The sequence below is a fragment of the Mobula birostris genome, chromosome 3, assembly GCF_030028105.1.
Source record: "Mobula birostris isolate sMobBir1 chromosome 3, sMobBir1.hap1, whole genome shotgun sequence".
In the NCBI taxonomy this organism is placed as follows: domain Eukaryota; kingdom Metazoa; phylum Chordata; class Chondrichthyes; order Myliobatiformes; family Myliobatidae; genus Mobula; species Mobula birostris.
In genome coordinates, this window is record NC_092372.1 from 115136617 (window position 1) to 115161014 (window position 24398).

At 49.0% G+C, this 24398-nt stretch overlaps 2 protein-coding genes across 7 annotated transcripts in view; one reads left to right on the forward strand and one right to left on the reverse strand.

Annotated features, from left to right (window-relative positions):
- The window catches only part of LOC140195226 (astrocytic phosphoprotein PEA-15), a 33434-nt gene extending 27594 nt beyond the window's left edge, over nt 1-5840 (forward strand). For both annotated transcript variants that reach the window (XM_072253229.1, XM_072253230.1), the window contains exons 3-4: nt 4270-4425; nt 4853-5840. In XM_072253229.1, the coding sequence (XP_072109330.1) occupies nt 4270-4425; nt 4853-4917 (221 nt within the window). In that variant the 3' untranslated portion in view covers nt 4918-5840. The remainder of the gene's footprint in view (nt 1-4269; nt 4426-4852) is intronic.
- Nucleotides 5841-7067: 1227 nt separating this feature from the next.
- The window catches only part of copa (COPI coat complex subunit alpha), a 142707-nt gene continuing 125376 nt past the window's right edge, over nt 7068-24398 (reverse strand). For all 5 annotated transcript variants that reach the window (XM_072253223.1, XM_072253225.1, XM_072253222.1 and 2 more), the window contains 3 exons: nt 10746-10858; nt 9455-9536; nt 7068-7939 (listed from right to left, as the gene is read on the reverse strand). In XM_072253223.1, coding sequence (XP_072109324.1) covers nt 7880-7939; nt 9455-9536; nt 10746-10858 — 255 coding nt within the window. In that variant the 3' untranslated portion in view covers nt 7068-7879. The remainder of the gene's footprint in view (nt 7940-9454; nt 9537-10745; nt 10859-24398) is intronic.

Consider the following 24398-nt stretch of genomic DNA (forward strand, 5'->3'; position numbering starts at 1 on the left):
ATAGTAGAAAGGATCTGGGTCTACAAATTACAATGGGAGATAGAAAATGCATGCCAAAAGGGCAATGTTACAATGGTCATGGAGGACTTCAATACGCAGGTAGATTGAGGAACCGAGAACCTGAGGGTGATGCTGGATTCTGGGAGGGGGGAAGGGGGGTTGTGAGCGGGATTCCGAGAATGCCTACGAGACGGTTTTTTTTTAGAGCAACCTGTGGTTGATCGGACAAGGGAATTCTAGATTGGGTGTTGTGCAATGAACCAGAATTAATTAGAGAGCTTAAGGGGAAAGTGATCACGATATGATCGAATTCACCTGAAATTTGAGAAGGAGAAACTAAAGTCAGATGTATCAGTAAGTGGAGTAAGGGGAATTACAGAGGCATGAGAGAGGAGTTGACCAAATTTGATTGGAAAAGAACACTGGCAGGGATGATGGCAGAGCAGCAATGGCTGGAATTTCTGGAAGCAATTCTGAAGGCACAGGATATTTACATCCCAAAGAGGAAGAAGTATTCTAAAGGAAAGATTACACAACCATGGCTAACAAGAGAAGTCAAAGCCAACATAAAAGCCAAAGAGAGGGCATATAATAGAGCAAAAACTAGTGGTAAGTTATAGAAAGCTTTCAAATACCAATAGAAGGCAATTAAAAAAAAAGTCATTATGAAAGTAAGCTACCCAATAATATTAAAGAGGATACCAAAAGTTTCTTCAGGTACATAAAGTGTGAAAGAGAGGTGAGAGTGGATACTTGACCACTGGAAATCAGTGCTGGAGGGGAGTAATGGGGAGAAGGAAATGGCAGATGAACTGAATATGTATTTTGCATTAGTCTTCACTGTGGAAGACACTAGCAGTATAATGGAAGTTCCAGGTGTCAGGGGTCATGAAGTGTGTGAAGTTACCATAACTAGAGAGAAGGTTCTTGGGAAACTGGAAGGTCTGAGGTTAGATAAGTCACCTGGACCAGATGGTGTGCCTCCCAGGGTTCTGAAAGAGGTAGCTGAAGAGATTCTGGAGGCATTAGTAATGATCTTTAAAGAATCACTAGATTCTGGAATAGTTCCAAAAGACTGGAAAATTGCAAATGTCACTCCACTGTTCAAGAAGGGAGAGAGGCAGAAGAAAGGAATGATAAGCCAGTTAGTCTGACCTCAGTGGTTGGGAAGATGTTGGGAGTTGATTATTAAGGATAAGGGCTCAGGGTACTTCAAATACACTGTAGTCAGCATGGTTTCCTTAAGGGAAAATCCTGCCTGTCAAATCTGTTGAATTCTTTGAAGAAACAACAAGCTGGGTAGACAAAGGAGAATCAGCTGATGGTTGTGCACTTGGATTTTCAGGCCTTTGACAAGGTGCCAGCCATGAGGCTGGTATTACAGTAAGGATTCTAGCATAGATAAAGCAGTGGCTGATTGGCACGAGGTAAAGGGAGCCTTTTCTGGTCGGCTGCCGGTGACTCGTAGAGTTCCACGGGGGTCGTGTTGGGACAAATTCTTTTACATTATATGTCAATGATTTGGATGATGGAATTGATGGCTTTGTTGCGAAGTTTGCAGATGATATGAAGATAAGTGGTGGGGGAGGTAGTTTTGAGGAAGTAGAGAGGCTACAGAAGGACTTGGATAGATTAGAAGAATGGGCAAAGAAATGGCAGTTGGAATACAGGGTCAGGAAGTGTATGGTCATACACTTTGGTAGAAGAAATGAAGGGGTTGACTATGTTCTAAATGGAGAGTTAATACAAAATACTGAGATGCAAAGGGATTTGAGCATGCTTGTGCGGGATTCCTTAAAGGTTAATTTGCAGGTAGTGTGGTGAGGAAGGCAAATGTAATGTTAGCATTCATTTCAAGAGGACTCAAGCAGTTTTGGGCCCCTTATCTTAGAAAGGATGGCTGAAGAGGGTTTAAAGGAGATTTACAAGAATTATTTGAGGATTGAATGGCTTGTCATATGAAGAGCTCGGGGCCTGTATTCACTAGAATTCAGAAGAATGAGGGGTGACCTTATTGAAACCTATCAAACAGTGAAAGGCCTTGACAGAGTGGATGTGAAGATTTTTCCCATGGTGGGAAGAGTCAAGACCAGAAGACACAGCCTCAGAACAGAGAGGTGCCCTTTTAGAACAGAAATGAGGGGGAATTTCTTTAGCCAGAGAGTGATGAATCTGTGGAATTCTTTGCCACAGGCAGCTGTGGAGGCCAAGTCATTGTGTATATGTAAGATAGAGTTTGATCAATTCTTGATGGGTCAGGGCAGGAAGGGATACAGGGAGAAAGCAGGAGACTGAGGCTGAGAGGGAAAATGGATCAGCCACAATGAAATGGAGCGGATGTAATGGGCTAACTGGCCTAATTCTGCTCCTATATCTTATGATCGATCAGATCTCCCTCAGCCTTTGTCCAATCTCTCGTTAGAGCACATGCCCTCTAATCCAGGTAGATTCCTGGTAAACAAACTCATTCGTAAGGCCAGTGATGTTGTGGGGATGGAACTGGACTCTCTGATGGTGGTGTCTGAAAAGAGGATGCTGTCCAAGTTGCATGCCATCTTGGACAATGTCTCCCATCCACTACATAATATAATGGTTGGGCACAGGAGTACGTTCAGCCAGAGACTCATTCCAACGAGATGCAACACAGAGCGTCATAGGAAGTCATTCCTGCCTGTGGCTATCAAACTTTGCAACTCCTCCCTTGGTGGGTCAGACACCCTGAGCCAATAGGCTGGTCCTGGACTTATTTCCTGGCATAATTTACATATTACTATTTAATTATTTATTGTGCAACTGTAACAAAAACCAATTTCCCCCGGGATCAACAAAGTATGACTATGACTAAACCTCCTCTGCACCCTTTGCAAGGCCTCCGTGTCCTTCCTGTAATGGGGTGTTGAGGACTGAATGGGAAATTGTTAAAAGTGGACAGAATAAATATGATGAGGAATGGATCCAGGAATGATCAAACAACTGGTCTATAACATCAGCAAGCATTCAGGCCAATCAAGGATTCTATGAGAAAGAGAGACATTTTAGCAAAGGAGGACAAGGGGAATTGTAAACACGAGATGCTGCAGATACTGGAAATGCAGAGTAACACACACAAAATGCTGGAGGAACTCAGGCGGTCAGGCAGTATCTATGAAGGGGAATAAACCGGCAACGTTTTGGGCTGAGACCCTTCATCAAGACTGCCGATATCAAATGACTCTGATCCGTATTACTCTAGGGGTCTTGGGGAGGGTTTTACTAAACAAATGAAGGGATCTGGTTTTGTGTAGAATAATTGGAATGGTTGGGTGAAGTAATGGACCACGGTAATTGCAGCTGGCGCATTAAGGTTGTTATAGCTGGAAGGCCTGCCGACCTCACCAATGCCAATGCTGGCTTTTATTTTATTATTTTTTTGGTTTAATTTAGAGATAAAGTATGGAACAGGTCCTTCAGCCCCGCACCCATCGACTTAACCCGCGTCTAATCACAGGACAACTTACAAAGACCAATTAGCCTACCAAGTGGTACATCTTTGGATTGTGGGGGCAGTGTACAATTTCCTTACAGAAGACTCCAACACCCCAAGTTGTGATGGTGCTACTCTACTGTAATACCATTTTACAAGGACTAGGATGGGATTCGCCTCTGCTCTCTCATCCTGGTATTTTCACCAAGCCCCCCTAGGCTTCACTGGTCCTCCCAAAAGAAATGAATGTTTTTTTTCACCTCACTGTTCAGAAAACTATGTCAACCCTTTCCCCAAATTGAGTCTTCCCCTCAACCCTCTTCCCCTCCCAACTTCCAACGTGGAGGTTTAACATGCTCACGGAATGGAAACATCAATGCCTTTGAATGGAAAATCTTACAAAAATGGATACAAACCAGTCCATCATGGGTGAAGCTCTTACCTTCATGGAACACATCTACAAGGAGCGATGTTGTAGGAAAGCAGCACCCGTCAGCAGGGACCCCACCATCTTAGTTGCCATCAGGCAGAACGTATAGGAGCTTCAGGACCCACACCACCAGGTTCAAGGAGTTATTACCCCTCAACCATCAGGCTCTTTAACCAGTGGGGATAACTTCACTTGCCCCATCACTGACCTGTTCCCACAACTGATCAGCCCATGTTCTTAATATTTATGGATTATTTTTCTTTTTCTCTCATTTTTGTATTAGCACGAGTGCCTTTGTCATGTGCAGTGTTTCATTGATGTGTTTCTTTGTATTTGCTGTGAATGCACTCTGATAGTAAATCTATTTGAACTGCAGACAACCTCTCATACATCGAACACATTTTCGAGATGTCCCGGCGGCCCGACCTCCTGACCATGGTGATTGACTACAGGACCAAGGTTTTAAACATCTCCGAGGATGAGGAGGTGGACTCCAAGTTTACCCGCATCCCCAGTGCCATCAAGTACAAAGGTGAGAAAGCCCGGGGCTGGGGGCAGGGGGGGGGGAGAGAGGGGATCCGATGGGCCACCCAAACCCAGGTAGGAGGTCAATAGGTCCTTTATCTCTGCCAGCCACGCTCTCCAATCCTGGAATGTCCAACCTGCATGACTGGGCCTTAAGGCTAAATCCAGGGGTAAGGGCAGGGAATGGCATTGTGCATGAAGCAAGGGTTTCAGGGCGGAGAGATGAGAGGTCAACAGGGTTTGGGACGATGGTGTAGGGCACAGATTTGAGATTCCAGAGGACTGTGGGATTTTTGGGGTAGGAAGGGGTCCCATGGAGATGGTGGGCCAGGTGAGAGATGTCCAGTGTCTTCAAGAGGAAAAAAGGCCACAGGAATCCATGAGTCAGGGGTGAGAAGACCGGCTAATAATCCCTTCCTTCTTATTTTCCCCAGACATCCTTCGGCAGCCATCCGAGGACGAGATCATCAAACTGAAACTGCCCCCCAAGAAGGCCTGAGCCGTGGCCAGTGAAGGCCCTGGAGCAAGCAAATGGGGGAGAGAGCAAGAGCAAGAGAGAATGTGCGTGTGGGGAGGGGGGGAGAAAAAAACCTGCATTCAGAAATAGTGTTTGTAACAAGAAAAAAAAACTAACCCACCAGTAACATTAACCTGTAACTTTGGAAAAAAAAAACTCCCTACCCCACCCACCACCATACATCATGATCTGTTGTGTTGTGTTACCGGGATCTTCCTGTGCACCTGAAGCCTGCCCCCTTGGTGGAGGCAAAGAAGAGGCTACAACAGCCTTGGCCCCCACCCACCCCTATCTATCTAGCCTTCAACTCTATGCAAATTCTGAGATATTGGGTGGGATGCAACACCATCCCTCCCTCTCTACTACCCCCCCCCCCCCCCCAACCAGCCAGGCCAACTGGAGTCAGGGTGTGACACCCACAAAGCCTGACGCCAAGTGGGGACTGAGGCTTTGGTCCGGGCAGGCCTTGATTCTTTTGGAGGTGTCCCTCAGGACAGGATGGGGGGTGGGGACAGAAACAGATGGGAAGGTAAGCAGAGGCCATCCGGTTGGGGGGAGGGTAGGGAATAATAAAAATTGCCACCAGTTGGCAGGAGGAGTGAGAAATGGCAAAGCCTCTGAGTTGAGAGAAGAGGGGAGGGGTACAGGGCCAGGAGAGGGATTCCCACCAGGATGGGGCTGGCCTACAGCCAACAGGCCTCAACCTCTGAAAAGTCTTAACCACTAGGCCTCAGGCCTCGACCTGCACAACTTCCTGTTGGGTGGGGAGGAAAAGTGCCCAGGCTGTGGAGGGGCAGGCAGGGTCCCGGCGCCACATTCCTGCTAACCTGCCGATTAACAGCCAGTCCGTGTGCAAACCGCTGAAGCATTACTGGAGTGTGTCATTAAATGCGTTGTGCACCCAAGAGATGGTTTTGTCTTCTGATTGGGAGGGGCATGCGTAAAGACAAAATGTTGCTAGAGGGGTGACTGGGTGGCTGAGGGGTCAGGCAGCCTGGTTCAACCCCATCATTGGCGCAAACCTTTCCTTTCCCATCCCATCCTGGCCCGAGGAACCAACCCTCAACCCCCTATACTCACAGCGACCCTGCTTAACAAGATAAGAGCCCAGGGTATTACGGGAAAGACACGAGAATGAATAGGTAATTGGTTGACTGGCAGGAGGCAAAGAGTAGGAATAAAGGGAGTCTTTTCTGTTTGGCTGGTGGTGTTCCACAGGGTTGGTTTTGGGACTGCTACTTTTCACATTATACACCTGTGGTCTGGTGCTGAAATTGATGGCTTTCTGGCGAAGTTTGCAACGTTACAAAGATAGGTGGAGGGGCAGATAGTATTGAGGAAGCTCAGAGTCTGCAGAAGGACTTGGACAGATTGGGGGCACATGCAAAGTGGAAGATGGAATACAGTGTCAGGAAGTGTATGTTCATGCATTTTTGCAGAAGAAATAAAGGTGGGGACTATTTTCCAAATGGGAAAAGTCTCTTTATAAAGAGACTTTATAAAGCACCAATGAAGCCTCACGTGGGGTATTGAGAGCAGTTTTGGGCCCCCTATCTAAGAAAGGATGTACTGGCATTGGAGACAGACCAGAAGACTCACGAAAATGATTCCAGGAATGAAAGGGTTAATGTATGAGGTGCTTTTGATGGCTTTGGCCCTGTACTCACTGGAGTTCAGAAGAATGAAGGATGACCTCATTGAAATCTATCGAATACTGAAAAGGATGTGGAGAGGATATTTCCAAAAGTGGGGAAGTCTAGGACCAGAGAGCAGAGCCTCAGTATAGAGGTATGTCCCTTTAAAACAGAGATAAGGAAGCAGTTCTTCAGCCAGAGGGTGGTGAATCTGTGGAATTCATTACTACAGCCAGCTGCAGAGGCCAAGTCATTGAGTATATTTAAAGCGGAGCTTTACCAGTTCGTGATTAGTCAAGCTGTCAAAGGTTACAGTGAGAAGGCAGAAGAGGGTTGAGAAGGAAATGGAATGAATGGAACAGCAGACTCAATGGGTCAAGTGGCCTAATTCTGCTCCCATGTCTTATGGAAGAAACAGGCAAAGATACTCACCCTGCCTCCTGCCCCCTCCTCACCACCCCCACCACCGTGCTCCCCGGAATGAGTAAGAGACTGAAAAGCAGCAATAACACTTTATTTTATATAGACATTGAAGGAGAAGCCCGTAGCATGGGAGTGGGGAGAAAGCGGGTACATGGTACATTACAAGCTGGGTTGAAAAGCTGGGAAAATAAACCCTGTAAGTGGAGGGGATGGGAGTATCCACTGGGAAATCTGGCCCATAGCTCAAAACCCAACAAACCAGATTGCAGGTGGGACAGAAGAGACATCAGGCACTGGGATCTGGAAAAGAAATCATGGAACAGACAGTAAACCTTGGAGAATATATTGAGCGAGGGTCCAGATGGTGGAACATGCAGCTGGAGCTGAGCCAGCAAGAGAGCGAGTTAACTGGAAAGCCAGAACCAGAACCAGAAGGTAGAGTCGAGGAGTAAGAAAACTTGGAACAGGATTACAATGTGAAAGAGAGTGGCATTCAGAGAATGTGTAGCTCACAATTTAGAAAACCTGGAACCAACAAAGTGGGCTAAATATCAAATCCAGGACTTGTATAGAGATATCTGGAAAAGTAGCAACTGGATTGGGGTGGGAGGGGGAGGCGGAGATTGTTTGGAAATCTGGGAGCAGTATTCCAAGGCAGCGATTGGAAATTGGGTTGCCGGGAAATAGAAGCAGGATCCAGTCAGTACACTGCAAAGGGATACAAGGAAAGCCCGAGCTGGATCAGAGTCCACAGGGAATGCAGACGTCAATTTCTAAAACACCAATTTTACAGAGGCAGAGAGCGACATGAGAATTCCCAACATGTCAGGGGCAGCCACTCACTGCACACACCAGCACGCAGGAGCAACCATCCAAATTTGGGGAGCTCAGCGGAACTGCAGTGAGCTGATACGCAGACCGATCACATCCTTGCCAATCTGAGTCACCTAGAAAATAAAACAGCGAGGGTTAATGAAAAGGCAACAAAGGAGATCGAGAGAGAGACCAGTGTCTCAGTCCCCCTCCTGGAGATATCTGTACACTGACCGGTGTCTCTCAGTCCCTCTCCCTCAGTAGGATATCTGTACACTGGCCAGTGTCTCTCAGACCCTCTCTCAGGGCGATACCTGTAGACTAACTGGTATCTCTTAGTTCAGGGGTCCCCAAACTTTTTCGCACTGCGGACCAGTTTCATATTGACAATATTCTTGCAGACCGGCCGACCTGGGGTGGGGGTGGGGGGGGTGGATGGTAGGGTTGCCAATGAACAAGAGTAGGAGTCAAATACATTGGGTTTACCCCAGAGAAAGACTACAGTGACCATGAAGCCTTGTGTGCATGTACGTGCCCATTTTTTCTACAAATCGTTTTTGGCGATTCTGTTCGGGGGGTGTTAATCACGAACGCAATATAGGTGATAAGTGGCTAATACACTTAACTTCGTTTCTAAAAGGGTTTATCTAACGAATTTAACATTAAACACACAGGGCATATTTTCCTCGCATGAGTATAGTGATAAGTCAATTACCAGGGGAGCTTGAAGTAAGTGTTGAACGAACTTCCAATAGAAGTGATACAGGCAGGTTCGATATTATCATTTAAAGAAAAATTCGATAGGTATATGGGCAGGAAAGGAATGGAGGGTTATGGGCTGAGCGCAGGTCGGTGGGACTAGATGAAAGTAGTGTTTGGCATAGACTAGAAGGGCTGAGATGGCCTGTTTCCATGCCGTAATTGTTACATGGTTATATAAGTCAATAGCATCATAACATCTTAAGTAACATTTGGATATTAAACACACAGCACATATTTTCCCCGTATAAAATCACTGCAACACACCAATATCGCTGAATCAGTGGGAGCCCTGGGCTTGTTTCCCTGCAACAAGATGGTCCTATCTTGGGGTGATGGGAGACAGCGATACTCGAAGGAGGTTCCTTATGTCCAGTCTATTCTGCAATTTAGTTTTCGTTGCATTCATTGCAGAGATATGTCGGAAATGCAAGCAACGTTTTCAGTGCTTTTGTGGCTATCTCAGGATATTTAGCCTTGACTTTGATCCAGAATGCCGGCAGAGGTGTTATGTCAAACATACTTTTCAGCCCACCGTCATTTGCAAGCTCGAGGAGTTGATTTCCCTCCCGCGCTGACATGGATGACGCTGGCGTAATGATCTCGCGTGACTTCAAGCTCAACAGTGGGCGTGACAGGGAATGAGGAAAGGTGCAGCTGACTCCTATCGCCAAATCATATCGTTTCTTCGCGGCCCGGTGGTTGGGGACCGCTGTCTCAGTCCCTCTCTCTGGGTGATATCTGTACACTGACCGGTGTCTCTCAGTCCCTCTCTCCCAGGGGGATATCTGCACACTGACCAGTGTCTCTCAGTCCCTCTCTCCCAGGGGGATATCAGTACACCGACCCCCCTGACTCTCTTTGCTTTAGGTCCAATGGCTGTTACGTACCGTGGTCACTTTGCAGATCTGACCCTTGAACTCGGGACTGTAGCAGGCTCCACTCAGTGGGCACTTTTCCACAGGCTTCCCCCTGACAATGGGAGTAATTGCAGGTTAATTCTGAAGTTCGATGTTCTGCTCTCAACAGTACGTGAGTGGATCTCAGAAGATGCACTCTCACACACAGACTCCTGGCCAATGATCTGCCACCAAAACAATGCCATGGCAGAGCACACAAGGGATAGTGAAATGAGAGAGGCTCAGGGAAAACAATTAAGTGCTGCCCCTCCCGTTCACCTCCACCCAGGATCCCAACCAGTCCTTCAAAGTGAGCCAGCACTTCACCTGCCAAGTTGTATATGATGCTCTCGATCAGCTTCCTCTACACTGCTGACACCCGGCATAAATTGGGAGACTGCTTTGTCAAGCACCTCTGCTCCATCTGCCAAAGCAGGATTTCCCAGTGGGCAAACATTGTAATTCATAGAAACATAGAAGATAGGTGCAGGAGTAGGCCATTCTGCACTTCGAGCCTGCACTGCCATTCAGTATGATCATGGCTGATCATCCAACTCAGAACGCTATACCAGCCTTCCCTCCATACCCCCTGATCCCCGTAGCCACAAGGGCCATATCTAACTAATTCCTACCCCATGTCAGTCCTCTGCCATGATGAAGTTACTCTCAGTGTGGAGGAGCAACACTTTATATTCTGTCTGATGGCATGAACACCGATTTCTTCTCCTCCCCCTTCCTTCGTATGTTCCTACTCTGGCCTCTTACCTCTTCTCCTCATCTTCATGGCCTCCCCTGTGCCCCAACCTCCTTCCCCCTTATTCCACGATCCCCTTTCCTGTCCTCTCAGATTCCTCCTTCTCCAGCCCTTCACCTTTCCCGCATTACTGGCTTCACTATCACCTACTAGCTATCCTCCTCCCCCTCCCTCACCTTTTCATTCTGGGGTTTCCCCCCATCCGTTCCAATCCTGATGAAAGGCCTTGGCCCAAAATGTTGGCCTCATTGACGCTGCCTGACCTTCTCAGTTCTTCCAGCACTTTGTGTCTGCTGATGGGAAGTGAGGAGCCAACCCCCACCCCACTGTGCCCCTAACATCAGCCTGTCTGGATCCACACCGTCTCCCCCCACCCTGTTTGGGTCCACACTGTCCCCACCCCACCCCCTCTGGATCCACACTGTCCCCCCCACCCTGTTTGGGTCCACACTGGTCCCTCCACCCTGTTTGGGTCCACACTGTTCCCCCCCAACCCATTTAGACCCACACTGCCCCCCACCCAGCTACCTGTAGATGGGCTTGTACGTTGCAGCACAAATGTCAAAGGGATTGTGCATGTCGTAGTTGAGCTGATGGGCATCGGCTGGTGTCTTCTCACAAGCAGCCAGGATCTTGCGTGTCTGTGGGGACAGAGAGAGGCTGTGTTTAGTGCGGCGACTTGGTGTCTGTGGGGACGGAGGGAGGGAGACAGAGGCTGTATTTAGTGCAGCGACTTGCTGCTGAGTGCTCAGTGGCTGGGGAGGTTGGTTTGGGTCTCCAGTTCTGCAATGTAGGCTGGAGCCCAGGATCGCCCCCGCTCTCCCCCCAAGGTACAAAACTCCAGCACGGCTGAGCTCTGCAGCACTCCTTCCACACGTCACCACCACACTGGCCACAAGATATTGGAACAGAATCAGGCCATTCTGCCCATTTGGTCTGTTCCACCATTCCATCATGGCTGATTTATTATCCCCCTCTACCCCATTCTCCTGCCTTCTCCCCGCAACATTTGACGCCCTGACTAAACAAGAACTGATCAACCTCTGCTTTAAATATTCCCAATGACTTGGGCTTCACAGCCATCTGTGGCAATGAATTCCACAGATTCACCACCCTCTGTCTGAAGAAATCCCTCCTCATCTCAGTTCTAAAGGAACATCCCTCAGTTCTCAGACTGTGCCCTCTGGTCCTAGACTCCCACACTATAGGAAACATCATTTGCAAGGGAGGATGTAGGACAAAGGTGGTGGGGGGGGGGGGGGGGGAGAGATATCACCTCAGAAAGAGGAGCACCCAAATTGAGATGGAGTTCATGAGGGAGTTCTTTCTCTTTGATCTCCGGAACTCTCTGTGAGCCCCAGTCAGCCATGGAGCCAAGCTGCAACATGAACACCATCGTCTGGAAAGAGTAGATGTCTGGTTCCACTCTCCACTCTGGCAGTGGGAGGGGGACCCCCTAGTGTACCAGAGCACGAGTATTGTGAACAGTTTTGGGGTCCCTTATCTAAAATAAGATTCGGTGGCACTGGAGGGGGGAGAGGGCCCTGATGATCCTGGGTATAAAAGGTTTAACGTACAGTATTGTGTAAAAATCTTTGGCACACGTGGAAAAAAAGTATGTAGAGTGAAGATGCTTTCAAAAATAATGAAAAGATTTTAGATATCAAAAAAATTAATATAAAGAGCAATTAACAGTAAAAAAAACTAAATCAAATCAATATTTGGCATGATCATCCTTTGCTTTAAAGCCACATCAATTCTCTTGGGTACATTGTTATTTAGTTTTGGAAGAAAAGCATCTTGGAGAACTTGCCACAGTTCTTTTGCAGGCTCTGGCTGTCTTGTTTGCTTCTGTCTCTCCGGGTAATCCCAGACAACCTCAATGATATTGAGATCAGGGCTCTGTGGAGGCCATACCATCTGCTGCAGAACACCTTGTTCTTCTTTTCGCTGAAGGTAGTTCTTCATGACCTTGGTCGTGTGCCTAAGGTAGAATGCCCTGCTGTGGAATGAAGTTCGGAGTGATCAGACGCCTCCCTGATGGATGAGAATCTGCTTGTACATTTCAGCATTGACGATTCCATTAATTCTGACCAGATCACATTTGCAGAAATGCAGCTCCCAAACTCCACCATGTTTCACTGTTGCCTGCAGACACTCATCCATGTAGCATTCTCCAGCTCTTCTGCAGAAAAACTGCTTCCAGTTTGAACCAAAAAATTCACATTTTGAGCCAAAGCAGTTGTTCAATACCCCAGTCCTGTGTTTCTGTGCCTAGCTGAGTCTCTTGGCGTTGTTTGGCAGCAACTCTTCCATAAAGACTACGTCTGACAAGATTTCTCCAGACTGTAGAGAGGTGTACTTGGGTTCCATTGGTTTCTGTGAGTTCACATCTGATCGCAGTGAGGAACTTCTCCCAATTTAGATCTCTCATCTACTGCACTCAGTTTCCGTGGCTGACCACTATGTTTCTGGTCCTCAACCTTGCCTGTTTATTTGTGCTTCTTCAGAAGAGTTTGGACAGAACATTTTGAAACTCCTATCTGCTGCAAAATTTCTGCTTGGGAGAGAGTTTGCTGATGCAGGATGCCCACCTTGTGTCTTGTTGCTGTGCTCTCTCCTGCCATGGTGTACGTATTCAGGATTTGAAGGATAAACTGCCACATATTCCAGACCCTCACTTTTCAGTTTAGTTGTTCTACGCCCAATTTGATTCCTTCCACGCATGTCAGTTAGTGAATCGGTTTAGTTCATTCAACACATTATGACTTTGATCACTAGCATCCTGTTTGTTATCTTTGTTTAATCATGCCTATAAAGTCATCAAGCTTTTATCTGAAAAATGGTCTATTACTTAATATGTTACTCATTTTAATGAAATATAAAAACTTACCTAGCATTTTGTTTTTTTGGAAAATGAATGTTTGGAAATCTAAAATTTGTTCCTTCCACTGACAAACTAATGCAGAAGACAAAAAAAAACATCTAAAACAAATGTATTTAAAAACTCCAGGGTGCCAAAAACTTTTGCACCTCATGAACAGTGTTTGCAGGCTCTGGCCCATACCTGCTGGAGTTTACAGGAATGAGGGGGATCTCACTGAAACCTACCGGGTATTGAAAGGCATAAAGTGGATATAGAGAGGATGTTTCAAATGGTGGGGGCTTCTAAGACCAGAGAGCACAGCCTCAGAATAGAGGGACATCCATTTAGAATAGAGATGAGGAGGAATTTCTTTAGCCAGAGGATGTTGAATCTGTGGAATTAACTGCCAGAAACAGCTGCAGAGGCCCAGTCATTTAGTATATTTAAAATGGAGTCTGATAGGTTCTTAGAGAGTCAAAGGTTACAGGGAGAAGGCAGAGAACAGAGTTGAGAAGGATAATAAATCAGCCATGATGGAATAGCAGAGCAGACTAAGTGGCCTGTTTCTACTTCTCAGCGACTTGGCAGCAGAGCTGGGCAAGAGGCTGAACAGAGAGTGGCGGCTGAGATGGTGGTGGATTTAGGAAAGGCAGAATAGAAACACAGAAAACAAACAGCACAATACAAGTCCTTCAGCCCACAAAGCTGTGCCGAACATGTCCTTACTTTAGAAATTACTCATAACCCTCTATTTTTCTAAGCTCCATGTACCTATCCAGGAGTTTCTTAAAAGACCTTATCATATCCACCTCCACCACCGTCGCCGGCAGCCCATTCCACGCACTCACCACTCTCTGTGTAAAAAAAAACTTACCCCTGACATCTCCTCTGTACCTACTTACAAGCACCTTAAATCTGTGCCCTCTCGTGCTAGCCATCTCAGCCCTGGGAAAAAGCCTCTGACTATCCACACGATCAATGCCTCTCATTATCTTATACACCTTATCAGGACACCTCTCATCCTCCATCGCTCCAAGGAGAAAAGGCTGAGTTCATTCAACCTATTCTCATAAGGCATGCTTCCAAATCCAAGCAACATCCTTGTAAATCTCCTCTGTATCCTTTCTATGGTTTCCACATCCTTCCTGTAGTGAGGCAACCAGAACTGAGCACAGTACTCCAAGTGGGGTCTGACCAGGTCCGATATATCTGCAATACTACCTCTCGGCTCTTAAACTCAATCCCATGATTGATGAAGGACAATGCATCGTATGCTTTCTTAACCACAGAGTCAACCTGCGCAGCAGCTTTGAGTGTCCTATGGACTCAGACCCCAAGATCCCTCTGATCCTCCACACTGCCAAGAGTCTTACCATTAGTACTATATTCTGCTATCATATTTGACCTATCAAAATGAACCACATCACACTTATCTGGGTTGAACTCCATCTGCCACTTTTCAGCCCAGTTTTGCATCCTATCAATGTCCCGCTGTAACCTCTGACAGCCCTCCACACTATCCACAACACCCCCAACCTTTGTGTCATTAGCAAATTTACTAACCCATCCCTCCACTTCCTCATCCAGGTCATTTATAAAAATCACAAAGAGTAGGGGTCCCTGTACAGATCCCTGAGGCACACCACTGGTCACCGACCTCCATGCAGAATATAACCTGTCTACAACAACTCTTTGCTTTCTGTGGGCAAGCCAGTTCTGGATCCACAAAGTAATGTCCCCTTGGATCCCATGCCTCCTTACTTTCTCAATAAGCCTTGCATGGGGTACCTTATCAAATGCCTTGCTGAAATCCATATACACTACATCTACTGCTCTACCTTCATCAATGTGTTTAGTCACATCCTCAAAAAATTCAATCAGGCTCGTAAGGCACGACCTGCCTTTGACAAAGCCATGCCGACTATTCCAAATCATATTATGCCTCTCCAAATGTTCAGAAATCCTGCCTCTCATGATCTTCTCCATCACCTTACCAACCACTGAAGTAAGACTCACTGGTCTATAATTTCCTGGGCTATTTCTACTCCCTTTCTTGAATAATGGAAAAACATCCGCAACCCTCCAATCCTCTGGAACCTCTCCCGTCCCCACTGATGATGCAAAGATCATCTCCAGAGGCTCAGCAATCTGTTCTCTCGCCTCCCTCAGTAGCCTGGGTTACATCTCATTTGGTCCCGGTGACTTACCCAACTTCACACATAAAAGTTGCTGGTGAGAGGGACAGAGGGAGAAAAAAACCTCAACTGTACCTCTTCTTAGAGATGCTGCGTTCACCAGCAACTTCTATGTGTGTTGCTTGAATGTCCAGCATCTGCAGATTTCCTCGTACTTACCCAGCTTGATGCTTTCCAAGAATGGAGTGGCCCCGCCAGCCAGTGGCACATGATGCGGGGGGGGGGGGGGGGGGGCAGGTGGTCGTGTACAACCAGTGTTGGTGGGATGGTTATCTGCAGCATCATCTCCAGGCTCTTCTCTCTGAGCCTTGAAGAATGAAGGAGAGCACTGTGTCTCGTCTCCAAAGCCCACATCACCCTCAGAAATACAAGAGATGCTGGAAATCCTGAGCATCCACAAAATGCCACAGGAGCAGATGACAGAGGAACAGTATTAGGCCATTCTGCCATTCCATCCTGGCTGATTTATTATCCATCTCAACCCTGTTCTCCTACTTGTAACCTTTGACCTCCCCATAACCTTAATTAACCCATTGATCAAGAACCTATCAACCTTTGCTTTAAATATACCCGATGACCTGGCCTCCACAGCTACCTGTGGCAATGAATTCCACAGATTCACCACCCTCTGGCTAAAAAAATTCCCCCTCATCTCTGTTCTGAATGTATGTCCCTCTATTCTGAGGCCGTGCCCTCTGGTCCTAGAGGATGTTTCTTCTCCCCACTATAGGAAACATCCTCCCCACATCCACTATATCTTGCCCTTTCAATATTCAGTAGGTTTCAATGAGACCCCCCTTCATTCTTCTAAATTCCAGCGACTACAGGCCCAGAGACATCATACACACCTCATATGGTAACCTTTTCATTCCTGGGAACATCCTTGTAAACCTCCTCGAGATCCTCTCCAATGTCAGTATTTTTCTGAGACAAGTGGTCCAAAATTGCACACAATACTTCAAGTGCGGTCTGACCAGTGTCTTATAAAACCTCAGCATCACATCCTTGCTCTTATATTTTAGTCCTCTCAAAATGGATGCTAACATTGTCTATATGGATTTCAGTAGGCCTTTGACAAGGTCCCACATGGAAGGTTGGTTAGGAAGGTTCAATTCTTAGGTATTAATATCGAAGTAGTAAAATGGATTCAGCAGTGGCTGGATGGGAGATGCCAGAGAGTAATGGTGGATAACTGTTTGTCAGATTGGAGACCGCTGACTAGTGGTGTGCCTCAGGGATCTGCACCGTGTCCAATGTTGTTTGTCATATACATTAATGATCTGGATGATGGGGTGGTAAATTGGATGATATGCAGATGATACTAAGATAGGTTGAGTTGTGGATAATGACTTAGATTTTCAAAGCTTGCTGAGAGATTTAGGCCAGTTAGAAGAGTGGGCTGAAAGATGGCTGATGGAGTTTAATGCTGATAAATGTGAGGTGCTACATTTTGGTAGGACTAATCAAAATAGGACATACATGGTAAATGGTAGGACATTGAAGAATGCAGTAGAACAGAGGGATCTAGGAATAATGGTGCATAGTTTCCTAAGGTGGAATCTCATGTGGATAGGGTGGTGAAGAAAGCTTTTGGTATGCTGGCCTTTATAAATCAGACAATTGAGTATAGGAACACACATAAAAGTTGCTGGTGAACGCAGCAGGCCAGGCAGCATCTCTAGGAAGAGGTGCATTCGACGTTTCAGGCTGAGACCCTTCGTCAGGACTAACTGAAAGAACAGCGAGTAAGAGGTTTGAAAGTGGGAGGGGGAGGAGGAGATCCAAAATGATCGGAGAAGACAGGAGGGGGAGGGATGGAGCCAAGAGCTGGACAGTTGATTGGCAAAAGGGATATGAGAAGATCATGGGACAGGAGGCCTAGGGAGAAAGAAAAGGAGGGGGGGAGCCCAGAGGATGGGTAAGGGGTATAGTGAGAGGGACAGAGGGAGAAAAAGGAGAGAGAGAAAAAGAATGTGTGTACTATACCCCCTAACCATCCTCTGGGCTCTCCCTCCCCCATGATCCTCTCATATCCCTTTTGCCAATCAACTGTCCAGCTTTTGGCTCCATCCCTCCCCCTCCTGTCTTCTCCTATCATTTCGGATCTCCCCCGCCCACTTCCAAATCTCCTACTAGCTCTCCTTTCAGTTAGTCCTGACGAAGGGTCTCGGCCCGAAACGTCGAATGTACCTCTTCCTAGAGATGCTGCCTGGCCTGCTGCGTTCACCAGCAACTTTTATGTGTGTTGCTTGAATTTCCAGCATCTACAGATTTCCTCCTAATTGAGTATAGGAGTTGGGATGTAATGTTGAAATTGTACAAGGCATTGGTGAGGCCAAATTTGGAGTATTGTGTACAGTTTTGGTCACCGAATCATAGGAAAGATGTCAACAAAATAAAGAGGGTACAGAGAAGATTTACTAAGATGTTACCTGGGTTTCATCACCTAAGTTACAGAGAAAGGTTGAACAAGGGGTCTTTATTCTTTGGAGCGTAGAAGGTTGAGGGAGGACTTGATAGAGGTGTTTAAAATTATGAGGGGGATAGATAGAGTTGACGTGGATAGGCTTTTTCCATTGAGAGTGGGAGAGATTCAAACAAGAGGACATGAGTTGAGAGTTAAAGGGCAAAAGTTTAGGGATAACATGAGGGGGAACTTCTCTACTCAGAGAGTGGTAGCTGTGTGGAACGAGCTTCCAGCAGAAGTGGTTGAGGCAGGTTCGATGTTGTCGTTTAAAGTTAAATTGGATAGATATATGGACAGGAAAGGAATGGAGGGTTATGGGCTGAGTGCAGGTCGGTGAGACTCGGTGAGAGTAAGAGTTCAGCACGGACTAGAAGGGCCAAAATGGTCTGTTTCCCTGCTGTAATGGTTATATGGTTATATTGCATTTACCTCCCTTACCACTGACTCACCTGCAAGTTAACCCCCTGCGCAAGGACTCCCAAGTCGCTTTACACCTCTGATTTTTGAAAGTAGCCTACATCTTTACTCCGTCTACCAAAGCGCATGCCCACACACTTCCTGACCCTGTATTCCACTTGCCACCTCCTTGCCCATTCTCCCAATCTGTCCAAGTCCTTCTGCAGACTCCCTACCCCTTCACCTATCTGCAAACTTGGCCACAAAGCCATCAATTCCACCATCAAAATTGTTGATTTTATACTCCTTTCCAACGCTACCTCCTACATATATTTTAGATACTATAATTAACCTTAATCCATGTCAGCAAGGTGTAATGGCTATTATTTATAATACCTATTATGAAACTTAGGAAAGCTCCATTTGATAAGATTAGGTCAGATTGGGAACAAGAATTGGGTTTTATTATCTCGGCGGATGACTGGGTGCAGATTTTACAACTAGTCAATACTTCCTCTATCTGTGCTAAACATTCCCTAATTCAATTTAAAGTTGTCCATAGAGCACATATGTCCAAAGATAAATTAGCTCGTTTCTATTCTCATATTAATCCTTTTTGTGATAGATGTCAAGGGCAGATAGCCTCTTTAACTCATATGTTTTGGTCTCTGGAAACTTTTTGGAAAGACATTTTTAATATTATTTCAAAGGTATTGAATATAGCTATCTCTCCCCATCCTATTACTGCTATCTTTGGATTACCTAAAATTTCCAGTAATCTTTCTCCTTCAGCCCGTAGAATGATTGCGTTTCTTACTTTAATGGCGAAAAGATGTATTTTACAACACTGGAAAGAGACTAATGCTCCAACTACATTCTTTTGGTTTTCCCAGACGATACTATGCTTAAATTTGGAGAAAATTAGAAGTAATCTTTATGATTCTTCAGTTAAATTCGACCAGACCTGGAGATCTTTCATTCAACATTTTCATTTAATGTAATTTTTTTTTCTCTCTGTCCATATTTATATTCCCTTCTTGCTTTTTAACTGTTTTTAATGGAGGTCGGGTTTGAAGACGTGATTGTTTTAAGTTGTTTAACTCTACTTGATTCCGAGTTAGCCCATTGCTTTGCTTTGCTTTTTAGATGAGTTGCACAGTGGGTTTTTTTGGGGGGGTTTTATTTTTTTTTTCCCTTATTGATATATATAAAAATTATTATACTATTATACTACCTTGTTATTTTGTTTAAACTGCACTGTTTGTACTAATTTTTTCTGTATTAATATTTCCTGTAATATATTATATTGTAACAGTGTATTAGTGCCTATATGGTTTACCTTTTGTGTACTAATTCAATAAAAAGATTTAAAAAGAAAGATTTTATACCATGAAAAGAAGCGTTCACAATACCAACCCTGCAGAAGGCCACTAGTCACAGAATAAGCTCCCCTTATTCCCACACTTCCCCTCCTGCCAGTCAGCTATTCCTCTATCCATGCTATTAACTTTCCTGTAATACCATGAGCTCTTCTCTGATTAAGTAGCTTCGCGTGAGGCACCCTGTCAAAGGGCATCCGATGCTCCTGATGTGGCCTTCTATATATTGGTGAGACCCAACGCACACTGGGAGACCGTTTTGCTGAACACCTACACTCTGTCCGCCAGAGAAAGCAGGATCTCCCAGTGGCCACACATTTTAATTCCACATCCCATTCCCATTCTGACATGTCTATCCACGGCCTCCTCTACTGTAAAGATGAAGCCACACTCAGGTTGGAGGAACAACACCTTATATTCCGTCTGGGTAGCCTCCAACCTGATGGCATGAACATCGACTTCTCTAACTTCCGCTAAGGCCCCACCTCCCCCTCGTACCCCATCTGTTATTTACTTTTATACACACATTCTTTCTCTCACTCTCCTTTTTCTCCCTCTGTCCCTCTGAATATACCTCTTGCCCATCCTCTGGGTCCCCCCCCACCGTCTTTCTCCCCGGACCTCCTGTCCCATGATCCTCTCGTATCCCCTTTTGCCAATCACCTGTCCAGCTCTTGGCTCCATCCCTCCCCCTCCTGTCTTCTCCTATCACTTTGGATCTCCCCCTCCCCCTCCCACTTTCAAATCTCTCACTCACTCTTCCTTCAGTTAGTCCTGACGAAGGGTCTCGGCCTGAAACGTCGACTGTACCTCTTCCTACAGATGCTGCCTGGCCTGCTGCTTTCACCAGCAACTTTGATGTGTGTTGCTTGAATTTCCAGCATCTGCAGAATTCCTGTTGTTTGCGATAGTAATTCAGTGTATTGCCAAGAATGCATATCGCAACTACATCCCCCAAGGCAGGCGTGTACCAAATGGTCGGTCAGTAACTTTGTCGAGAAGTGTCTCTGAACAAAGCGACCGGTTCAATGGCTGACTGGACAGGTGTAGGATTTAACAGGAGGTGGCAGGGTAGCTGAGTGGTGAGCACAACTCTTTCCAGGACCAGTGATCAGAGATGGGGGGGCTCGATTCCTGCCACTGTCTGCCGGGAGTTTCGATGTTTTCCCTGTGACCCACCCTCCAAAAAGACAAGGTTTAGCGTTATTAAGTGGTGGCAACAAAGCGGGTACCACAAGCATGGCAACACTGGTGCTGCCTAGCACAGGTTCAGGTTGGCTGTTTGGTCGTTGATCTCACTGTCAGGCAGGACATAGCGTAGCCTCAAGTTAGGAAATGTCTCATTTCGTGGTATAACTATACAATGAATGTCAAAAGATAGGTGTCTGGGTGAAGGGGATCTAACGCGAGAGCAACTGGGTGACGGGTCAGACAGGAGAGCGACTGGGTGACGGGTCCGACAGGAGAGCGACTGGGTGACAGGGGTCCGACAGGAGAGCGACTGGGTGACAGGGGTCCGACAGGAGAGCGACTGGGTGACAGGGGTCCGACAGGAGAGCGACTGGGTGACAGGGGTCCGACAGGAGAGCGACTGGGTGACAGGGGTCCGACAGGAGAGCGACTGGGTGACAGGGGTCCGACAGGAGAGCGACTGGGTGACAGGGGTCCGACAGGAGAGCGACTGGGTGACAGGGGTCCGACAGGAGAGCGACTGGGTGACAGGGGTCCGACAGGAGAGCGACTGGGTGACAGGGGTCCGACAGGAGAGCGACTGGGTGACAGGGGTCCGAGAGGAGAGCGACTGGGTGACAGGGGTCCGAGAGGAGAGCGACTGGGTGACAGGGGTCCGAGAGGAGAGCGACTGGGTGACAGGGGTCCGAGAGGAGAGCGACTGGGTGACAGGGGTCCGAGAGGAGAGCGACTGGGTGACAGGGGTCCGAGAGGAGAGCGACTGGGTGACAGGGGTCCGAGAGGAGAGCGACTGGGTGACAGGGGTCCGAGAGGAGAGCGACTGGGTGACAGGGGTCCGAGAGGAGAGCGACTGGGTGACAGGGGTCCGAGAGGAGAGCGACTGGGTGACAGGGGTCCGAGAGGAGAGCGACTGGGTGACAGGGGTCCGAGAGGAGAGCGACTGGGTGACAGGGGTCCGAGAGGAGAGCGACTGGGTGACAGGGGTCCGAGAGGAGAGCGACTGGGTGACAGGGGTCCGAGAGGAGAGCGACTGGGTGACAGGGGTCCGAGAGGAGAGCGACTGGGTGACAGGGGTCCGAGAGGAGAGCGACTGGGTGACAGGGGTCCGACAGGAGAGCGACTGGGTGACAGGGGTCCGACAGGAGGGCGACTGGGTGACAGGGGTCCGACAGGAGGGCAACTGGGTGACAGGGGTCCGACAGGAGAGCAACTGGGTGACAGGGGTCCGACAGGAGAGCAACTGGGTGACAGGGGTCCGACAGGAAAGCAACTGGGCGACAGGAGTCCGACAGGAGAGCGACTGCGTGAAAGGAGTCCAGAGGGAGAGCAAGTGGGTGAAAGGGGTCCGGAGGGAGAGCGACCGGGTGAAAGGGGTCCGGAGGGAGAGCGACCGGGTGAAAGGGGTCCGGAGGGAGAGCGACCGGGTGAAAGGGGTCCGGAGGGAGAGCGACCGGGTGAAAGGGGTCCGGAGGGAGAGCGACCGGGTGACAGGTGTCCGGAGGGAGAGCGACAGAGTGACAGGTGTCCGGAGGGAGAGCGACTGGGTGACAGGTGTCCGGAGGGAGAGCGACTGGGTGACAGGGGTCCGGAGGGAGAGCGACTGGGTGACAGGGGTCCGGAGGAGAGCGACTGGGTGACAGGGGTCGGGAGGGAGAGCGACTGGGTGACAGGGGTCGGGAGGGAGAGCGACTGGGTGACAGGGGTCCGGAGGGAGAGCGACTGGGTGACAGGGGTCCGGAGGAGAGCGACTGGGTGACAGGGGTCCGGAGGAGAGCGACTGGGTGACAGGGGTCCGGAGGAGAGCGACTGGGTGACAGGGGTCCGGAGGAGAGCGACTGGGTGACAGGGGTCCGGAGGGAGAGCGACTGGGTGACAGGGGTCCAGAGGGAGAGCGACTGGGTGAAAGGAGTCCAGAGGGAGAGCAACTGGGTGACAGGGGTCCGGAGGGAGTGCAACTGGGTGACAGGTGTCCGGAGGGAGAGCGACAGAGTGACAGGGGTCCGGAGGGAGAGCGACTGGGTGACAGGGGTCCGGAGGAGAGCGACTGGGTGACAGGGGTCCGGAGGAGAGCGACTGGGTGACAGGGGTCCGGAGGGAGAGCGACTGGGTGACAGGGGTCCGGAGGGAGAGCGACTGGGTGAAAGGGGTCCGGAGGGAGAGCGACTGGGTGAAAGGGGTCCGGAGGGAGAGCGACTGGGTGAAAGGGGTCCGGAGGGAGAGCGACTGTGTGACAGGGGTCCGGAGGGAGAGCAACTGGGTGACAGGGGTCCGAGAGGAGAGCGACTGGGTGACAGGGGTCCGGAGGGAGAGCGACTGAGTGAAAGGGGTCCGGAGGGAGAGCGACTGGGTGAAAGGGGTCCGACGGGATAGCGACTGGGTGAAAGGGGTCCGACGGGATAGCGACTGGGTGAAAGGGGTCCGACGGGAGAGCGACTGGGTGAAAGGGGTCCGACGGGAGAGCGACTGGGTGAAAGGAGTCCGACGGGAGAGCGACTGGGTGAAAGGGGTCCGACGGGAGAGCGACTGGGTGAAAGGGGTCCGACGGGAGAGCGACTGGGCCACATGGGTCCGACGGGAGAGCGACTGGGTGAATGGGGTCTGGAGGGAAAACGACTGGGTGACAGGGGTCCGACCGATGAGTGACTGAGTGAAAGGAGTCCGACCAGAGAGCGCCTGGGTGACAGGGATCCGGAGGGAGAGCGACTGGGTGAAAGGGGTCCGGAGGGAGAGCAACCGGGTGACAGGGGTCCGATGGGAGAGCGACTGTGTGAAAGGGGTCTGACAGGAAAGCGACTGGGTGAAGGGGGTCCGACAGGAGAGCGACTGGGTGACAGGGGTCCAACCAGAGTGCGACTGGGTGAAAGGGGTCCGACCGGTGATCAACTGGGTGAAATGGGTCCGGTGGGAGAGCGACTGGGTGAAAGGGGTCCGACGGGAGAGCGACTGGGTGAAAGGGGTCCGGAGGGAGAGCGACTGGGTGACAGGGGTCCGGAGGGAGAGCGACTGGGTGACAGGGGTCCGGAGGGAGAGCGACTGGGTGACAGGGGTCGGACCGGAGAGCTACTGGGTGAAAGGGGTCCAACAGGAGAGCGACTGGGTGACAGGGGTCCGGAGGGAGAGCGACTGGGTGAAAGGGGTCCGGAGGGAGAGCAACCGGGTGACAGGGATCCGACGGGAGAGCGACTGGGTGAAGTGGCCCCCAGATGGAGAGCGACTGGGTGAAAGGGGTCCGACCAGAGAGCGACTGGGTGACAGGGGTCCGACCAGAGAGCGACTGGGTGAAGTGGCCCCCAGATGGAGAGCGACTGGGTGAAAGGGGTCCGACGGGAGAGCGACTGGGTGACAGGGGTCCGACGGGAGAGCGACTGGGTGAAGTGGCCCCCAGATGGAGAGCGACTGGGTGACAGGGGTCCGACCAGAGAGCGACTGGGTGAAGTGGCCCCCAGATGGAGAGCGACTGGGTGAAAGGGGTCCGACGGGAGAGCGACTGGGTGAAGTGGCCCCCAGATGGAGAGCGACTGGGTGAAAGGGGTCCGACGGGGAGCGACTGGGTGACAGGGGTCCGACAGGAGAGCGACTGGGTGACAGGGGTCCGACAGGAGAGCGACTGGGTGACAGGGGTCCGACAGGAGAGCGACTGGGTGACAGGGGTCCGACGGGAGAGCGACTGGGTGAAGTGGCCCCCAG